Here is a 20735-nt window from a genome sequence, read left to right on the forward strand (position 1 = left end):
TAACGAGCTGCGCAGGCGCGCCCGTTACGTCGCCTCGCGCCTTGTCCTTAAAAAGAGACTCCCTTGCCAGCCATCTCCAGCTCATGAAAGCGGCCGACGCCCCAAAAGGAGGTAAAAGGCGGCGCCCGTCTGGCGCCTCTACTGTGACACTCAGCGGCGGCGCCTCGCAAAGTTGAGGCCGAAACTCGCGAGAAATCCGTGGCTCTGCCATCCTTCTGCAGCAATGGCTTGCAGTAGACTGCTGACTCACGACCACAGCACGCGGGATGCTGTATTTGGTAATGTGAGTTCAGACAGCAATTAATTACGAGGACCGCAGGAAGGAATATCGATTTAACCAAGTATAAGACGACCCTGAATAGGAGACGATCCCATTTTTTTTTAAAGAGTCTCCTTCAGAAAAATTTATTTTTAACATATTCTGACTAATCTGTTTTGACATTAAGTGGCTGCCTAAAACATTAGCATTATACCTATTTTAAACTTAGGCAATTTATTGCTTGTCTATATTTGATAACATACGAAGAAAGATAATAAAAATAAATGGTCTACATTAATTTTTTTCTTTACTCTCTTTCTTCCTTACTAAGTCGAAACAAGGCCCCAGGAGTAGACAACATTCCATTAGAACTACTGACAGCCTTGGGAGAGCCAGGCCTAACAAAACTCTACCATCTGGTGAGCAAGATGTATGGGACAGGCGAAATACCCTCAGACTTCAAGAAGAATATAAAAATACCAATCCCAAAGAAAGCAGGCGTTGACAGATGTGAAAATTACAGAACTATCAGTTTAATAACTCACAGCTACAAAATACTAACGCGAGTTCTTTACAGACGAATGGAAAAACTGGTAGAAGCCAACCTCGGGGAAGATCAGTTTGGATTCCGTAGAAATATGGGAACACGGGAGACAATACTGACTCTACGACTTATTTTAAAAGCTAGATTAAGAAAAGGCAAACCTACGTTTCTACCTTTTGTAGACTTAGAGAAAACTTTTAACAATGTTGACTGCAATACTGTCTTTCAAATTCTGAAGGTGGCAGGGGTAAAATACAGGGAGCGAAAGGCTATTTACAATTTGTACAGAAACCAGATGGCAGTTATAAGAGTCGAGGGGCATGAAAGAGAAGCAGTGGTTGGGAAGGGAGTGAGACAGGGTTGTAGCCTCTCCCCGATATTGTTCAGTCTGTATATTGAGCAAGCAGTAAAGGAAACGAAAGAAAAATTCGGAGTAGGAATTAAAATCCATGGAGAAGAAATAAAAACTTTAAGGTTCGCCGATGACATTGTCATTCGGTCAGAGACAGCAAAGGATGTGGAAGAGCAGCTGAACGGATTGGACAGTGTATTGAAAGGAAGATATAAGATGAACATCAACAAAAGCAAAACGAGGATAATGGAATGTAGTCGAATTAAATCGGGTGATGCTGCGGGAATTAGATTAGGAAATGTGAGGCTTAAAGTAGTAAATGAGTTTTGCTATTTGGGGAGGAAATTAACTGCTGACGCTCGAAGTAGAGAGGACATAAAATGTAGACTGGCAATAGCAAGGAAAGCGTTTCTGAAGAAGAGAAATTTGTTAACATCGAGTATAGATTTAAGTGTCAGGAAGTCGTTTCTGAAAGTATTTGTATGGAGTGTAGCCATGAATGGAAGTGGAACCTGGACGACGATAAATAATTTAGACAAAAAGAGAATAGAAGCTTTCGAAATGTGGTGCTACAGAAGAATGCTGTATATGGGTAGGTCACATAACTATTGAGGAGGTATTGAATAGAATTGGAGAGAAGAGCAATTTGTGGCACAACTTGACTAGAAGAAGGGATCGGTTGGTAGGGCATATTCTGAGGCATCAAGGGATAATCAATTTAGTATTGGAAGGCAGCGAGGAGCGTAAAAATCGTAGAGGAAGACCAAGAGATGAATACACTGAACAGATTCAGAAGGATGTAGGTTGCAGTAGGTACTGGGAGATGAAGAACCTTGCACAGGATAGAGTAGCATGGAGAGCTGCATCAAACCAGTCTCTGGACTGAAGACCACAACAACAACAACAAGCCTATCCTCTGTGGTATCACCATTTTTAATCATCACCATCATCGTAGTAGCACAATTGTGAAATTTATTTTTTCGTTGTCAGAAATATTTAGCTGTTCTTCCGAATATCTTGCGATATCTGAGGTTGTGATTATAGTGGAACCTGAGAACGCTGGTAATTTTTGGCGAATTCATATCGGATTTCTCATCTATGCTGACTTGAGAATGGTACTATGTTTCTTGTTTCCAAACACATCGTCTACCCACCGCTCTCTCACTGGCTGCACATAACCAGCAGTTGACGCACCCCCTTTTGTTCTCGTTATACCTCAAAGTGAACGTCGACAACATTGTTGCAGGGAACACGTAAGTACCCCACTGGCCCCTATCTGGACTTTTACCGTCTCCTTCAGAAATGTATACAATTGTTGTTTATTTCTCCAATTTTAAAGTCAATTCAAATGGATTCAGGTAAACTGCAGCGGCATAGGTTTCCATGGTTGGCTGCACGACAGAATTCGCTGCCCGTTCACTACACCTCCCCCGCACACACCCTGGCGAACGGCCGAGCTGGTACCACTGTTCCCCCGCCACCCCTTCCGTAATGCTCTGCTGAGCAACTATGAAACGCGGACTGTAGTATCTTCTAGGATGCAGGTCATGTGCAACAACACTAACTAATGTATAAATAAAAATCGCAATCGGGATTCAGTAAAATTCTTTTGTCCCGTGATCTAGTGACGTCTTTTGGTACCATCACGACGGATTTCGCCGCTGTAATTTATTCTCGTGATAAAACAATTATAGTCATTTAATATAATTTATTTTGTTTTTTAGACATTTAATTCTGGATTAATTTTCTTTCGTCTTTCACCTGAATGTCACAATTTTGTTCTAAAGCTGATTAAATGGTGGTAATGTATTTACCCGCTATTCTACTACGTGAACAGTGACAGAATTTCTCATTTCCAACTCACGTGGTAAATTATTAGAGTATCTCATAATCAAATCAAGCATTGAGTTGTGTTCACAGACAAGTAATGTTTTTTGAAGGGCAACATTTTCGCCTTTCAATGTTAACTTTACTTAACAAGAACCGTAAATGTGTGTATATGTTAGCCTTACATGCTGAGAATCTGTTTTGCAAACCTGTTCGAATACAATAAGAATTTGTAAGATAATTTGTTAAATTTTGTGTCCTCCTGTGTTTCATAAAATTGTCAAATTTCAAGCAGAGCAATAGATTGTACTGGTCGCTAATTCATAGCTTCTCTCGTATTCCTTGCACTAACACCGCGCTAGTTAAATGTTACAGCATTGTTCGAGCAATGTTGATACTGTATCGAGCGCTTCGGCTTATCAGGAAATTTCGAATCTGCCCTTCCGAATTCTCCAAAATAAATCTGCTCGTACCCTCAAAGGCCCAAGCTTCTTCAGTAAATGTAAGATCACACATCAGTACGTTAAACAACATAAATACATTGACCTCAGCAGCAGTAGTTTAATATGTGAATAAAAGATGACCCTGTAGTTTTCGAATAGAGATTTTGCGAAAAAACCTTGACTTATAATCGATTAAAAGCAGTATTAGGATTTAACGTCTCCTATAGCGAAGATGTCATTAAAGAGGGAGCACAAAATCATACAGGGGAAGGATTAGGAAGAGAATCCTCCGTGATCTTTCAAAAGAATCGCTCCGACATCTGCCTTCAGCGATTTATGGAAACTATGGAAAACGTGAATCTGGATGGCCGGACGGAGATTTGAACTGTCGTCCTTCAGAGTTTCTCATCACTGCGATACCTCGCTTGGTAATAATAATTAAATTCAAAGCTACTTTCATCGGTATGCCGTGTAGCTACCGTAAAGATGTATGACAGATCAACACTGAAGGTCCACGTAACAATTGTCGAAAATGTGTTATTTAACACAACTAGTTTCGAAACTACACTATCGCATTATCAAGTTTATAGGAAGTTAATATGCCATTAGGCACTGCCAAAAATGAGAAGCAAGCAGCAGACGTGCGTTGTCAAACATACAAAAATCTTCCTTATGCATCTCCTCTGCTATGAGTTGTGCTCTACCGAAATTACGGTTTAGTAGTATTGGTACACTACATAAATGACGTAGTAAATAATCGGATTACCATTAGTACTGCTAGCATTAGTAGGGAAAGACACATAAATGAATGTGTAAGAGAAAAACTGGGAGCCGAGGAGTTGTCTTAGTTTTTCGTTTGGTTATTAGTTTTATACATAATTGGAATCGCACATCATTCAGTGTTAGTTCATTGCGTATTTTGTATCCTTAAAGAACATAAATTGCATTGTATAAGTAATAACCATTAGCTGATCGCGTAACTCCTGCTCTTTTATTTTATCAAAGCAATTACTTTTGTTGAGGTACAGTTTCCCAGTTTCCGTGCACAAGCGCAAAGTAGTATTGTTGTTATTTTCTACTCGATAGAATATTTTTCATCAAGGTCAAAGGCAATAGCTTCCTGTTATTATCGATAAATGCGAAAATTGTTTATGAATAACAGAAACATGTTTTACGCAAGTTGGACGAAGTAGTGAAGCTATATTTGATGTACTTTGGTTTGACAATGTTTCTTTATTTCACCTTTTTGTTGAGGAAATTGCGTTTTCTAGCATTTTGTTGTAAATCTGTGTTCTTTCTTTTCTTTTACTACAATAAGCCTCTGCTTCACGTTACAAATCAACAATTTTCGAATAAAACCTAAATTAAACATTGACAGTTTGTTTTACTATAAATGCTATTTACTCTTAAGCAACAGATAGGAGTATAACTATATAGAACGAAAATGTTCCATAGGTTACCTGGCCCATTATATATCCTCACTCGGTTCCTAAATGGTTCACTGCTTCCGGTTTTTAGAGGATTCTAGTAAGACACTGATCTTATATGTAAAGAAAGTGATCGTTATGAGGTAACTCCGGATATGATAGCAGCACGTCAAACGTACAGGTAACGCTGGTATTAGCTTAACTGAACAAAGGTACTAGGAAAACTACCGTAGTGTGTTGTTACATCGTTAATCATTAGCAATGTAGGTGACACATCCTCGCCCTCCTCATAACTGTAAACCAACTATTCTACTAATTACGGAGGAGAGATTACACACAATCTCGGAACAATAGAGTCTCTTGGCAAAGTGTTTCTAGGCGGTCAACTGTGGATGATGAATGTTGCACAGTTGTCCAAAAACAAAAATCTTTTGTATTGCAGGCACGATATCCGTGTAAATAATTCCAGTTCGTGAGCAGCGTTCAGAATCTAGTCTACATAATGTTAAGGGAATCAATTCAAATCCAAGAGCAACTGAACTGCTTCATAGATTTGTTTCAGCCGAGTTAAAGGTTACATTTTCTTAATTTGTCAAAATTTGCGTAATTAACGAACGCAAGACAGCTAGCAGCGCTTGTGTTTTGGTCAAAAAGGAATTAACTTCGTCTTAGATGTTAGACAATCGATTTCAGTCATGGAACTGAGATGCAAGATACAATCACGTTCAATAATACATACTAACATTTTTCTCGTAGTTGTTTTGAAGGTGCCACATTTTCAGGTGTCATTTTTAACGAGTGTTGTAGCGTAATGGTAAACATACTACACTCGCATTCGTGTAGATAACGGTTCAGTCCGGCGACCTAATTTAGGTTTCCCGTGGATTCGAATAAGGCCCGCTTCCTGTAAATGGAACACGGCTTCCCTAAAAGCGTCATTAATAACTTCGTCGTCGAGATTCATTGGAAGAATCCTAAGGAAATGCAGTCCGAAAACAAAGGAAATAGGTTACAATACACTTGTTCGCCCACTGCTTGAATACTGCTCACCGGTGTGGGATCCATACTAGATAGGGTTGATAGAAGAGAGAGAGAGAAGATACAACAGAGAGCAGCGCGTTTCGTTACAGGATCATTTAGTAATCGCGAAAGCGTTACGGAGATGATAGATAAACTCCAGTGGAAGACTCTGCAAGAGAGACGCACAGTAGCTCGGTATGGGATTTTGTTGAAGTTTCGAGAACATACCTTCACCAAGGAGTCAAGCAGTATATTGCTCCCACCTACGTATATCTCGCGAAGAGACCACGGGGATAAAATCAGAGAGATTAGAGCCCACACAGAGGCATACCGACAATCTTTCTTTCCACGAACAATACGAGACTGGAATAGAAGGGACAACCGATAGAGGTACTCAAGGTACCCTCCGCCACACACCGTCAGGTGGCTTGCGGATTATGGATGTAGATGTAGATATGGATGTAGACGGGTCGTGGAAACTAATTTTCCTTATGATTAACTGAACTTATAAAACGTACTACGGCGGAAATGAAAACCTGAAGCAGTCGCGTGTTTAGCTACGAGGCAAGTGGTGCAAGAACATACTGCTCTCGCATTTTCGAGGAGGAAGGCTGTTGTCGGCTGCAGGTCGAGCTGTAAAGCAGAGGCAGTCACGCACTAGCAGGCTGGCTACAGCCGTCATTACGTCATCCGTAGCAGCGGTTAGCGCTCATTTCGCAAGACGAACGTAAACGTCCTCCCACACACAAGTCGCCCAGTGAAAGCGCAACACGTGGAGCCGCCTCTAATCTCTGGTAGTAAGCACTGGCGCTCTTGCATATCACACAGCCGCCTTCACTATTTGTGTTTGCGCTAACACTAAAATACCCCCAATAAATTATTTGGTGGCATTAGACGTCGTGATTGGAAAACTACTGAGAGCACAGCTCTGAAGACCGATTCTCCGGTTCAAATGTCTCGTGGTACAGTGAAACATACGCGTCTGGAGAGCCGACAGTTCTCAGCCACCTCATTCTCGCCAGATTGCTTCCGTTTTATCTGGTAGGAAAGGGATACTCAACCTTTTCGACCTACCGACCACTTTTGTATCTCTGTCAGTAGTAAAATTTTCTAACCACCTACTGGTTCCGCACTAATGGTAGTTTATAAAAAGTAACTTCACTTTATACAATTCATAAAGCAGAATTAGAGCAAATTAAAGCAAATAATAATAATTACATACCACATAGTTTTATGTCAAAATTTTACGAAAGCCTAATGAAAATACTTTTAAAACCCTTGCCACCTACCGCCCACCAAGTAAGTTGGCTACCACTGTGATAGAAGACCCGAATCCCATTCATGCTGTCAACACTTAGGCCCCCAGTGTTTCGGAAAGGGCTTGGCATTCCATCCTGATGATTACAACATAACCAATTCCGTATACTTAGTATCGTTAACGTGAAAGTTATGTTACCCAGTCCTACAGTGGGCAGAGTCCTCTTAGAAATGCTACATCCTCGTCTTTCTGCAACCTTAGAGCAAGCTCTCCCAACTAGTTAAGGTGAAATGAAGTTTAAAATACTATCCTAACCAGTCACTACTTGCCGTCTTTCAGACTCTAAATATTGGCACGGAGATAATTAAATAAGAATACCTGAAAGTCAACCAGAGATAGATACTGGAGCTTTTGTCTTTGTTACAGAGTGAGGTATGGACGCTTTTCATGAGCACACGTAGTATCTGAAAAATTGCCGCCTCAAACCCCTTAGCAGATGACCTTGGTACAAGCGAAAGTGTAGCTAGATATGTAAACTTATCGATGCTATATTTACTTTGATAGCTTGTAAAAATGTGTCAACTTCAGTCTTCTTATATTCACACTTTAGCTTATTGCACAAAACTGACATATCAGTTATGTGGTAAATGCTGGTGATTTAAAACGTAGTTTGCATTTCTACTTGTGTGAAAGTATGCGATCAAGTGGGCAATTACTCGAATTCTTAAAGAACGTTATGATTTACCTTCAAGGCCTGCTCACAAAATTTCTGCGCTAGAACAATCAGTTTCTCAGTTTCGGCCCAAACACCAGGATCAGGTTCATAAAAACATCCACAACTTCATACTGGGAGATAAAACCAACGGCGTCAAACTAATAAAAATTACATCGTAAATCATAAAAATTTGCCAAATGTTGCTCACAAAAAAAAAGAAATTGTTCAAATGGCTCTGAGCACTACGGGACTTAAACCTAACTAACCTAAGGACATCACACAACACCCAGTCATCACAAGGCAGAGAAAATCCCTGACCCCGCCGGGAATCGAACCCGGGAAACCGGGCGCGGGAAGCGAGAACGCTACCGCACGACCACGAGCTGCGGACTGTTGCTCACATTCATGTTGTATTAGCAGTCAGGATTAATATTAGAATACCTCACTTCGTAATGTTTTCGCTGACTGTTAATATAATACGAATGAGTGCACAGTTCGGCACATTTTTATGACTGAAAATGTAATTTTTATTTTTGTTCAACAGTGACCAGTTCATGCATTTCATTATTTGATGCTATTGATTTTATCGCATAATATGATGTTGGGCGTGTTTTTATGAACCTGTTTGTCTATGGACCGAAACTGGTTGTTAAATAAGGAAATTTTGTCAGCAGTTCTTGACGGTAAATTATGATTTTCTTCCAATATTTACGAGCTTTAGGCCAGCACCTTGTTAAAATATTCGAATACATTTGATTCAACCCCAGCAATGGAAAAGGATATCCTCAGGAGTGCTCCATGGACGTGTGATAGGACCGCTGTTGTACATAAATAATTTGGCGGGCGGGGGGCAGCAGTCTGCGGTTGTTTACTGATGAAGCTGTGGTGCACGGTAAGGTGCCAGAGTTGTATGACTGTACGGAGATATCAGATGCCTTAGACAAAATTTCTGGTTGGTGTAATAAATGGCAGCTAGCTCCAAATGCGGGGAATGTAAGTTAATGCTGATGAATACGAAAAACAAACTTTTAATGTTCGGATGCAGCATTAGCAGTGTACTGCTTGACACAGTCACGTTGTTTAAATATCTGGGCATAACGTTGCAAAGCGATATGAAATGGAACGAGCACGTGAGGATTGTTGTAGGGAAGGCAGATGGTCGACTTCGGTTTATTGGGGGAACTCTAGGAAAGAGTGGTTCGTCTGTAAAGGAGACCTCATACAGGACGCTAGTGTGACCTGTTCTTGAGTACTGCTTCAAGTGTCTGGTATCCGTACCAGGTCAGATGAAAGAAACCGGCATTTGAAACTGACTGCAGAACGATCCTAATGTCGCCAAAATACGAGGGCAGTTCAATAAGTAATGCAACACATTTTTTTTTCTGAAACAGGGGTTGTTTTATTCAGCATTGAAATACATCAGGTTATTCCCCAATCTTTTAGCTACACAACACTATTTTTCAACGTAATCTCCATTCAATGCTACGGCCTTACTCCACCTTGAAATGAGGGCCTGTATGCCTGCACGGTACCATTCCACTGGTCGATGTCGGAGCCAACGTCGTACTGCATCAATAACTTCTTCATCATCCGCGTAGTGCCTCCCACGGATTGCATCCTTCATTGGGCCAAACATATGGAAATCAGACGGTGCGAGATCGGGGCTGTAGGGTGCATGAGGAAGAACAGTCCACTGAAGTTTTGTGAGCTCCTCTCGGGTGCGAAGACTTGTGTGAGGTCTTGCGTTGTCATGAAGAAGGAGAAGTTCGTTCAGATTTTTGTGCCTACGAACACGCTGAAGTCGTTTCTTCAATTTCTGAAGAGTAGCACAATACACTTCAGAGTTGATCGTTTGACCATGGGGAAGGACATCGAACAGAATAACCCCTTCAGCGTCCCAGAAGACTGTAACCATGACTTTACTGGCTGAGGGTATGGCTTTAAACTTTTTCTTTGTAGGGGAGTGGGTGTGGCGCCACTCCATTGATTGCCGTTTTGTTTCAGGTTCGAAGTGATGAACCCATGTTTCATCGCCTGTAACAATCTTTGACAAGAAATTGTCACCCTCAGCCACATGACGAGCAAGCAATTCCGCACAGATGGTTCTCCTTTGCTCTTTATGGTGTTCGGTTAGACAACGAGGGACCCAGCGGGAACAAACCTTTGAATATCCCAACTGGTGAACAATTGTGACAGCACTACCAACAGAGATGTCAAGTTGAGCACCCAGTTGTTTGATGGTGATCCGTCGATCATCTCGAACGAGTGTGTTCGCACGCTCCGCCATTGCAGGAGTCACAGCTGTGCACGGCCGGCCCGCACGCGGGAGATCAGACAGTCTTGCTTGAACTTGCGGCGATGATGACACACGCTTTGCCCGACGACTCACCGTGCTTTTGTCCACTGACAGATCACCGTAGACATTCTGCAAGCGCCTATGAATATCTGAGATGCCCTGGTTTTCCGCCAAAAGAAACTCGATCACTGCCCGTTGTTTGCAACGCACATCCGTTACAGACGCCATTTTAACAGCTCCGTACAGCGCTGCCACCTGTCGGAAGTCAATGAAACTATACAAGACGAAGCGGGAATGTTTGAAAATATTCCACAAGAAATTTCCGGTTTTTTCAACCAAAATTGGCCGAGAAAAAAAATGTGTTGCATTACTTATTGAACTGCCCTCGTACATTTCGCTTAGGGACCACGAAGATAAGATACGAGAAGTAAGGGCTCATACGGGGGCATATGGACAGTCGTTTTTACCCCTCTCTCTCTCTCTCTGCTAGTTCAACAGGAAAGGAAATGGCTAGTAGTCGTACAGGAAACCCTCCGCCACGCGCCGTACAGTGCTTGCGGAGAATCTGTGTAGATGTGGGTGTAGAAATGTTTTGGTAACGGATACTTTGTCTTCATATAAAGGTGAGCCAATAAGTAAAACCGTCAGCAACCCAAAGGTTCGTTTGAACACCATAGTGTATTGCTAACCGTGCCCGTATTGGAGTCAGTACGTTCTTGCATTCCTCCGGTCTTTGAATCGAATTATCCAGCTAATTATAGGGAAGCCTACGGTTTCAAAAGGACTCCAAATAACGGTGCAGCTTTGCATTCTAACGTTAATATCTCGAACAGAATCGTCTTCTCCATGCGTCCAGTTTTCGTTCAAAGGACCTGAAACATGGAACTGCAGTGATACAGCGAAGAATGCAAGTCATCCAAAGAAGAAATACATGTTTTGTAGCTGACTGATTTCAGTTCTTGCTCATCAATCATTTTATTAATTTGCTGAAGTCATGAGATTTGTAAAAACCTCAAGTACGGGTAAAAATAGATTGTCACTTTAGAAATTACTACGATAAATAAGTGTATTCCTGTGAATGAAACTGAGCAACTCATTCTTCCATATTGAAATTCGAAATATGCAATCTTCATTTTAAGTGTCAAATTTTCACTCATTTGTCTGTAAAATCACCAACGTTTACAGGTATAGGAAAAAGAAGTTATTATCAATCTTTGCTATCTATGGCGCAGATGTTTGACGTGGCAAACGTGAATGTGATGTAACAGAAAAGAGAATGTCTCTGATGGCTCATTGAACACTCAACACAAATTCCATTGACTTCTGGATGTTGTAGTTAGCACTTATATTATCTTACTACACTTCTAATGCTTTGATGCACGATGGTTTGCTGTGAACTAATGTGTTTTCAAATTTTCAGCATCTTGTATCCTATGGGCGAAACACACCGACTCTGTAATCAGAAGGCTTTTATTTGTCTTACTTTGAAACCGGAATGCTATTTACCGCTAGCTTCTTACTACTGTGGATGCATATCTGAGTCCTTTTGTGTTATCTGAGCTTCTTCCTAGTATTTGTTTCAACTGGTCTCCAATTTTAATATGTTTCTGGGTCACGCAAGCATGTTCTGACGAGTTATTTTTAGAATGTTCTAAGACGCTAGATTTCAGGAAAAATATGGAGGTGTGTCTGAACCATATAAGGTGGAAAAAATTGCACTTCATATCTAATCACGCAACACTGAGATTTTAAATAGTTGCATTTTGATAAGATAAGGCCGTCCTTTATTTACAGGCGCGACTGCACTCGCGGCATTTTAATTGCGTCATCAGGTGCAATAAAATCAAGTCATGTTCTGATTGAGAAAAGAGAATGGGATTTTTCGCAAAGTAGTGGACGTCAAGCATAAAATAACATTTAACGCTCCAGCGATACCATGAGTAACAGTATCTGGTGAGCTAACGGGGTTCTCATATACCGAAATAGTGGTCAAAGCCCATAGTGCATATGTTCATCTATGGCATAACGTAAAATTTAAGCGGCTGATGGTCCCTCATTTACATGAAGTGAAACGGGGCTGAATATCTTATCTTTTCAAAGTGTGGCAGCCCTGAGTACAAAATCTGTTGCAATTTTAAACAGTATCTGACCGCAAAAGTAAGCTTCATTTCAGAAGGAAAGGGTGCAGTGTTGCTGTGATTCATGTAAGAGGTTCTGCCTCAGTAACGTAAACAGATGCTTCGTGTTGTGACTTGGCAAGACAGCCAAGTCACTATGCGAGGATGCCGAAATGCACGCGTTAAGCTCACGCAGACTGGCGTGAGGTCTGGAACAGTAAAGTAGTTGAGTCTAGTAAGAAAAGAACGTAGTTGCTGGAATACTTAACTTTAATCCATAATTAGTGTACATCGCTCTTGACTGTACAGGTTTTAATATCTCAATATAAACTGGTAATGGCGCCTTGCTAGGTCGTAGCAAATGGCGTAGCTGAAGGCTATGCTAACTATCGTCTCGGCAAATGAGAGCGTATCTGTCAGTGTAGGTTCGCTAGCAAAGTCGTCTGTACAACTGGGGCGAGTGCTAGGAAGTCTCTCTAGACCTGCCGTGTGGCGGCGCTCACTGCAATCACTGACAGTGGCGACACGCGGGTCCGTCGTATACTAGCGGACCGCGGCCGACTTAAAAGCTACCACCTAGCAAGTGTGGTGTCTGGCGGTGACACCACACTTCGTAACACATTTGCTTGATTGAAGCAGTTCAGCATCGCGGACATGCCTGTCTTGAAAGTAAACGCGCAAATAATTTCGTGCCTTAATGTAAAAGTGATACCGAAAGAATCACTGTAACAAAAATAAAATAAAATAAGTAGCTAAGCCTATTGGTCTACCCTTTTCAAATTATTATATGGTGCAAATAGACTAATGCAACAAGAGCCGATAAGAATGTAAGACATATGAGCGCTCTAAATAGACTCAGTGGCAGATGACTCATTGCAGTAGTTGAATGGATAGAAGCCCATTGGCACTGACCACTATTAAGGGCTTACCATTGGCTGCCAACCTTAGCTAGCGGACAACAAAGTTTTCAACGCTTCTAATCGCTCATTAATAAGACTATATCAAACACACAACGTTTGAGCGATCGCAAATTCCATGTGTCACTTCTTATATCTTTGATATAGGCATTAAACACACTGTAATCCGCTAGTTAGCAGTTGACTACGACGAGAAAGTAGTTGGTCGATGTCAATCCACTTCTTTCGATTCTCTGACTCACTTGAGCGAAGTCGCCGAGTGCCTTATTAGCCTGTACGTACAGAAAAACGCCTCTCCACTTGTTTCTTAATATTTGTTTTGGAGAGAGGCTGGTTGAGAAGAGGAGATTGGTGATTGAAAACGGAAAGGAAGGGGACACGGATAACCACAAAAGGAACTTCATGCCTGGACATTTAAGAGAATTATGGTAGGCTACATTTGAACTAATGTGCAAGTGGTCGATATTGTCAGCTGGGATTGTACCTAACGTAGTGTTTGGCTTGGGTTCTATATGCGCGACACGTTTCGATATTGTATTCTTGGCTTGCATAAGAGAATATTACTTCAGTTTATTCGGTAAAAGTTTCATAGTGAATTCTGGAAGTCTCATGCCAATATCGGCTTTGGAAGTGTAAAATTTATAAACGACAGTAAAAGGGATGGTGGGGGGAGGGGGGTGATGATCGAAACGTGTAGCGCACCGTCAACCTACTACAGCCACCTTCTTTCCTAAATGGCAAGTATTACTTCATCTGTCAGTAGCTCACTTGGATCTTCTCCGCTCGTGTAACGGCAGCCGGCCACCGTGAGCCTGGTGAGCGGTGTGTTTCGCCCTCGTAGCATGCTGCTGCCCGGTGTTGGGGCGCCTCCACAGCACACAGTCTCTCTCTCACACACTAACCCGACTAACCTTGCAGCCAGCACTCGGAGACCAAGACGACGAGCAGCAGCACCGCCTGGGGGGAGCCACCGGCCGACTTCTTCTCCTCCTCCAACTTCAAGAGGTACGCCCGCTTCTCGCTTCACCTCTCTTACCCTAACTCTCCTCTGCTTTTTCCATCTTAACTGTGATTCGGCGTATTGGTGCACGTGGCCGTACTTCTGGCCACACTGCTGGCCACTAAAACTGCAAGGCGGAATGCAACCTACGTCACAGTATGATGAAGTGTACTACATGCTTGTATATGCACATGTTTACCATTTCTGCACAGCAGCGCAAAATAGGCAGAACTAATTCCATCTGCAGTCCGTGTACAGTGTGTTTCAAAAATGCTTTTACAAACTTTTGCGCAAGGAACCTTCCTTGCACCAAAATAAGAAAAAAATCTCATATAAACATAGGTCCTAAAATCCATCGTTTACGAATTATAAATGTGCCGTTAGTTAATTTAAGCACCGTACCCAAACAGCCGTCTCTGACAGGAACTTAACGATAGGAGTACAACCAAAGGTATCTGATTTCACTGGTAGCATACACTTTATTTAACATGCATATAAGATAGTTTTTTTTCAGTAAAAAAAATACCCCTCCAAAATTAACACGCATCTACACGTTTTTCAAAATTAAAAATCGTTACAAAATATCAAGGCAATGGCCTTGCGGCAGTGGATACACCGGTTCCCATGAGATCACCGAAGTTAAGCGCTGTCGGGCGTGGTCGGCACTTGGATGGGTGACCATCCAGGCCGCCATGCCCTGTTGCCATTTTTCGGGGTGCACTCAGCCTCGTGATGCCAATTGAGGAGCTACTCCACCGAATAGTAGCGGCTTCGGTAAGAATACCGTCATAACGACCGGGAGAGCGGTGTCCTGACCCCATGCCCCTCCTATCCGCATCCTCCTTGAGGATGACATGGCGGTCGGATGGTCCCGATGGGCCACTTGTGGCCTGTAGACGGAGTGGTTACAAAATATCAAGCCGAGAAGTTATTAACATCAGTGTAACAGTACAATCCGCAGATTACTGGTCAATATCCCTAACACGGCATATCTTGTATATCCTGGGATAAACGATCTTTTGACCGCCTGTTATACATATGGAAGTCCGCCAGCTTATCTGAGTGGTAACGTGCTTGCCTCCCACGCTGCGGGCTCGGGTTCGATTACCGGCCGGACTGGAGATTTTCCCCACTCGTGGACTGGGTGTTGTGTTGTCCTCCTCGTCATTTCATCATCACCTACGCGCAAGTCGCCCAATGTGGCTTCACCTGGAATAAGACTTGCTACCCGGCGGCCGAATTTCCCGGTATGGGCCTCCCTGCCATCAATGCCACACGGTCATTTCATTTTTTTATACGTATGGAGCGCAAAAAAGCTTGTGTTTTTATATAAAGGTTTGAATGTTGTAAAAAGTCCATAATTAATTTGTTATTTTTTTGCACTTTTTGGTGCGAGGATGATTGTGGTGATATCACTGGGATACCGACGTTTCATTTAGCTTGGTTTCTTGCACTAAGTTACCTGATGGTCACCATACCACTCACACAGAAGAGTGTGGCATTTAGACCACCATATGATGTCGAGTTGCATAAAAAAGTAGGGGAACCTCTATAGCCTATCCTGTGAAGACGACTGGGGAAGTTAACGTGGCTAAAACTCATCCTAATCACATCAGGTGCTACGAGGACAATCCGTGAAGTACGGTCTTTTGGGTGGAGATTGCAGCTTACAACAATGGCGGCCATTCTGCCATAGAGCTGTTTCCCACTCTCCGTTCCATGAGGTATATGCTCTCGCTTTGAGTTTGGGGATATGGTGTTTTTCGGTATATTTCCTATAATAAGTTCTCTGGCTTGAATTTGATACTGTTTGTTTACAGTCGAAGGATGTACGGAATGATAGGGTTTCACCTACCGTCGACGAGGTAACTTGGGGCGAAACACAACCTGGGATTAGAGTAGGATGAGGAAGGAAAGACACCGCGTACTTTCCTGAGAACACGTCCGGGAATTTACCTTAGGCGAGTTAGAGAAATTATGGAAAACTTAAATTAGTGTGACCGGAAGTGGATTTGAACCGCCGTCCTCGCGGATGCGAATTCAATGTCTTCCCTTTTTCTAGTTTCAGCCTCAAGTTATACGGTAGCATTACAGGTTTAAACTTTTTAGAAGCTGTCAGCAGATCATACGTTTAAAAAGAAAGGTAATAGTGGATGGTAAAATACTAGGAAACTAAATTACAAAATCTAACCTCCACAAACAAATACACGTGCTTGAATGCGTTAAATAGCAACTGTTCGAAGTACAACTGCGGAAGTCAGGAGAGGAGCACAGTGTAAACGTATCTGCGTTCTTATTAGCTGAACTTAAATCAGCTGTTAACTACGTAGTAATATCAAGGTGATGACTTTTAAATCGAAAAAAAGGTTAAGACATTCACAGTTTAAAACTGGTTGTGAGATTTACTCTTCCCAAGATAAACTCTAATAAAAAAATGTAAGTACTGTTGATCCGCGAATGCCTAGCTAGTCAGTAGTGTTCACATGTCCACACTAAGCAGGCAATACGAAAGCATTATTATAACAAGCTGATATTAGGCAAGTGTGCCAGTGGAGAAAGGGCCCCCCAACAAAGGAAAATGGCAAACAAATAGGGAGAAGAGACAGTTCAAATGGTTCAAATGACTCTGAGCACTATGGGACTTAACATCTGTGGTCATCAGTCCCCTAGAACTTAGAACTACTTAAACCTAACTAACCTAAGGACATCACACACATCCATGCCCGAGGCAGGATTTGAACCTGCGACCGTAGCAGCCGCGCGGTTCCAGACCGCGCGCCTAGAACCGCTAGACCACCGCGGCCGGCGAAGAGACAGTATAACATCAGAATATACTTAGGAAAAGGTCTTGTCCAGAAAATCGCTTTGTTCTTTGACGACGGGTGTGGACACTTTATGAAATTGGTAAAGGTTTCTAGTTCTGAAACTGTATCAAAATGGTATAACGATAATAGAGCACATCACTGTTAGATGTAGACGTTTCTTCATCATATTTTATGCTTAGCGAATCATTATTCTCCTGCCTATTGCTACTGTTTATTTTTCATCTTAGTTACTTAGCTACTTTCGTGTTCCCTGGCTCATTTTGCACGATAAATCGTAATGGTGTGGAGCGAGCCATTTTACGTTCGATTGCAAATTAATTTGTGAGTACGGCAACATGCTGAGCATTTATAAGTTTCTTTTAATATGGAGATGTGAGTTAGTAATTCCTACCCACCAACTTTTACACATTACAATAATAGAAATTCTGCTACGGAACAGAAAGATTGTCAAGGGGAAATTTTATCAGTTCGTTTTCAAATTTTACTTCACTTTGCTGTCTGTCAGCCATTTTATATCACCGGGTAAATGATCAAAAATTTTTGCTGCAGTATCATTATTTCGTTAACCTTGTCTACAATCTATGCTAAATGTCTTCTGTATCTCATTCAAAAGTTGTAAGTCATCCTTACTTTCGGCCAAATGAGCTAGTTTGTATACTTGTTTTGGCTTTATCTGTATCTTTGCATTATTTTTTCCATTCTGAATTACTTTACACTCTCTTTTTCCTTCATCTACATACTAGAATATTAACATTGCTACCTTTGTTTCCACCTTTTTAAAACAAAATTGTTTTCCTTAAGTCTCTGCTTTCATTACTCACATCCGGAACATATAAATCTTTACATTGTGACCGTTAATTTTGTTTGCGAACGCAAATTTTGGCGTGAAACACACAATTAACATTAAAGAACTTGAGCAACGCATTGTAATAAAACCAGGAGATCGCAATACAGCGGAAAGCGTCGAGAGGAGATTTTCTGCCCTTGTCCTCTGGAAGAAGAACGAGTGTTAACGATAGACTTGCATACAAGCGATAAATTTCGTTTCTGTAGAGTGGCATATTGTGATTCAGTGAGCAGAACAGAAATGACTCACGCCTGAGTTCACAGGGTCTGTCTTGGACGTTATCTAAACTGTTTGCTGGCCTTTGTTTCCCCTTCTGGATCATATGATCACGTCAGACACCTAACGGGATGTTGTGACACGGTGCCCGCTGACTTCAGCCAAGCAAAGCAAATACGCTCACCGCTTCCAATCTTAACGCTCACCACAATTACGTACAGCCTGCCGACAACGTACGTCAAGGTCTTAAGTCTGCATCCAACTGGAGAGTGGGCGTTCTTCCCAGAAACTGAAAGTGGGCCGCCCGTTGCAGATTTTCGTCGCGGATCGCTAAAATCAATTACGCATTTTTTTCTCTCAAAACCTCCTACATATCCCTATAACGTCACTTGACACTTGCTGCCTACGCAGCATTCACGTAAATAATAATAAAAACTCACGATTCACTGAACAAATTCATGTCGACTACGGGATGATTTAATGTTCGGTGCAGGCTTAAATCTATACAAATCGTTGGGGCAAAAGAAAATCATAGTGTAGAAAAATAATCCACTTTACTACTTTCATGTCTGCACTCCATGAATTCCCTCTGCGGAAAGACCAGCAGCAGCATGAAACCGGTCACCTGCAGAGCCGCCCTACTTCCGCCACACTTTCAATAAGGAAAGCAGTTCCCTTCAGACACACAATAAATATACCCGTTTCACGCACTGTCATTCGAAGATATTCATAAGTGCTGTATTTAGCTATTCTTAAAAAAAATTATTCTATTCTACTCATAGGGGAAATCCTCCACTGTGTATGGCGCGTAGATAAATTCATGCAGTTTTTGGTTGAGACAACTCACATGTGCTAATCTCTCAGGAAGCCGTCTACTATTAGTTAAACATATTACTGTGACCCCTATATCGCGGAGAAAATTGACGTAGATCATCATTAAGTATGTCGTTTAACACGTTTTACTTAATTCCACATTCTGATGAGAGCAGAGATGCTTCTGACACGAGCCCGCAGTTTCAAATATGCTCATTCAAGCAACATTCGCTGGAAACTGGAAAAGGAATTCATCACTCAATGTAAATATAATTTACCTAGTATTTTCAATTGTTGGTCAACACGAATTGAGGTCTTGCTAGAGGTATTTGGGAGGAGCTGTGTACGAATTTCGCTTCTGATACTGTACTTGCATCCTATGGCTTCCGCAAAACGTATGTCATGGTACATTATGTGATCAAAAGTATCCGGACACCCCAAAAACATACGTTTTCCATGTTACGTGCATTTTGCTGCCACCTACTGCCAGGTAGTCCATATCGGCGACTTCAGTAGTCATTAGACATCGTGAGAGAGCAGAATGCAGAATGGGGCGCTCCACGGAACTCACTGACTTCGAGCGTGGTCAGGTGATGGGGTGTCACTTGTATCATACGTCTGCACGCGAGATTTCCACACTCCTAAACATCACTAGGTCCACTGCTTCCGATGTGATAGTGAAGTGCAAACGTGAAGGGACACGTACAGCGCAAAAGCGTACAGGCCGACCTCGTCTGTGGACAGAGACCGTCGACAATGATGAGGGTCGTAATGTGTAATAGGCAGACATCTGTCCAGACAATCACACAGGAATTCCAAACTGCATCAGTATCCACTGTAAGTACTATAACAGTTAGGCGGCAGGTGAGAAAACTTGGATTTCGTGGTCGAGCGGCTGCTCATAAGCCACACATCACGCCGGTAAATGCCAAACGACGCCTCGCTTGTTGTAAGGAGCGTAAACATTGGACGATTGAACAGTGGAAAAACGTTGTGTGGAGTGATGAATCACGGTAAACAATGTGCCGATCCGATGGCAGGTCGTGGGTGTGGCGAATGCCCGGTGGACGTCATCTGCCAGCGTGTGTAGTGCCAACAGTACAATTCAGAGGCGGTGGTGTTAGGTTGTGCTCATATCTTTCATGGAGGGGGCTTGCACCCCTTGTTGTTTTGCGTGGCACTATCACAGCACAGGCCTGCACTGATGTTTTAAGCACCTTCTTCTTCCTACTACTGAAGAGCAATTCGGGGATGACGATTGCATCTTTCAACATGGTCGAGCACCTGTTCATAACGCAGGGCCTGTGGCGGAGTGGTTACACGACAATACCATCCCTTTAATGGACTGGCCTACACAGAGTCCTGACCTCATTGCCATAGAACACCTCTGGGATGAACGCCGACTTCGTGCCAGGCCTACCGACCAACATCGATACCTCTCCTCAGTGCAGCACTCAGGAAGAATGGGCTGCCATTCCCCAAGAAATCTTCCAGCACCTGATTGAACGTATGCCTGCGAGAGTGGAAGCTGTCATCAAGGCTGAGAGTGGGCCAAAACCATACTGAATTCCAGCATTACCGATGGAGGGTGCCACGAACTTGTAGGACATTTTCAGCCAGGTGTCCGGATACTTTTGATCACATAGCGTACTTTCATTCAAAAGTTGCGGTATATTCGTTCCTATGTCTGTTAATACACAGATACTTCAGTACTTCCGATCAAGTGCTGGAGATGTAACATTAAATAGTATCGTAAATTTTGTTTCATACAATTTAATAATCTTTAAATACGGTTTTAGGTACGTTACATGAATCTGTTATTACTTTATCAATCTAAAAAGTTCAGAGATCGATTTTAT

At 42.3% G+C, this 20735-nt stretch overlaps 1 protein-coding gene across 2 annotated transcripts in view; it reads left to right on the forward strand.

Annotated features, from left to right (window-relative positions):
• Nucleotides 1–20735, forward strand: part of LOC126095714 (heat shock protein Hsp-12.2) — a 106781-nt gene that overhangs the window by 43523 nt on the left and 42523 nt on the right. The window contains exon 2 of one of the 2 annotated variants that reach the window (XM_049910464.1): nt 14094–14180. The exons of the other annotated variant lie outside the window; for it this stretch is intronic. Coding sequence (XP_049766421.1) covers nt 14094–14180 — 87 coding nt within the window. The remainder of the gene's footprint in view (nt 1–14093; nt 14181–20735) is intronic. 2 annotated transcript variants of the gene reach the window in all.

This window comes from Schistocerca cancellata, chromosome 8, assembly GCF_023864275.1.
Source record: "Schistocerca cancellata isolate TAMUIC-IGC-003103 chromosome 8, iqSchCanc2.1, whole genome shotgun sequence".
NCBI lineage: Eukaryota > Metazoa > Arthropoda > Insecta > Orthoptera > Acrididae > Schistocerca > Schistocerca cancellata.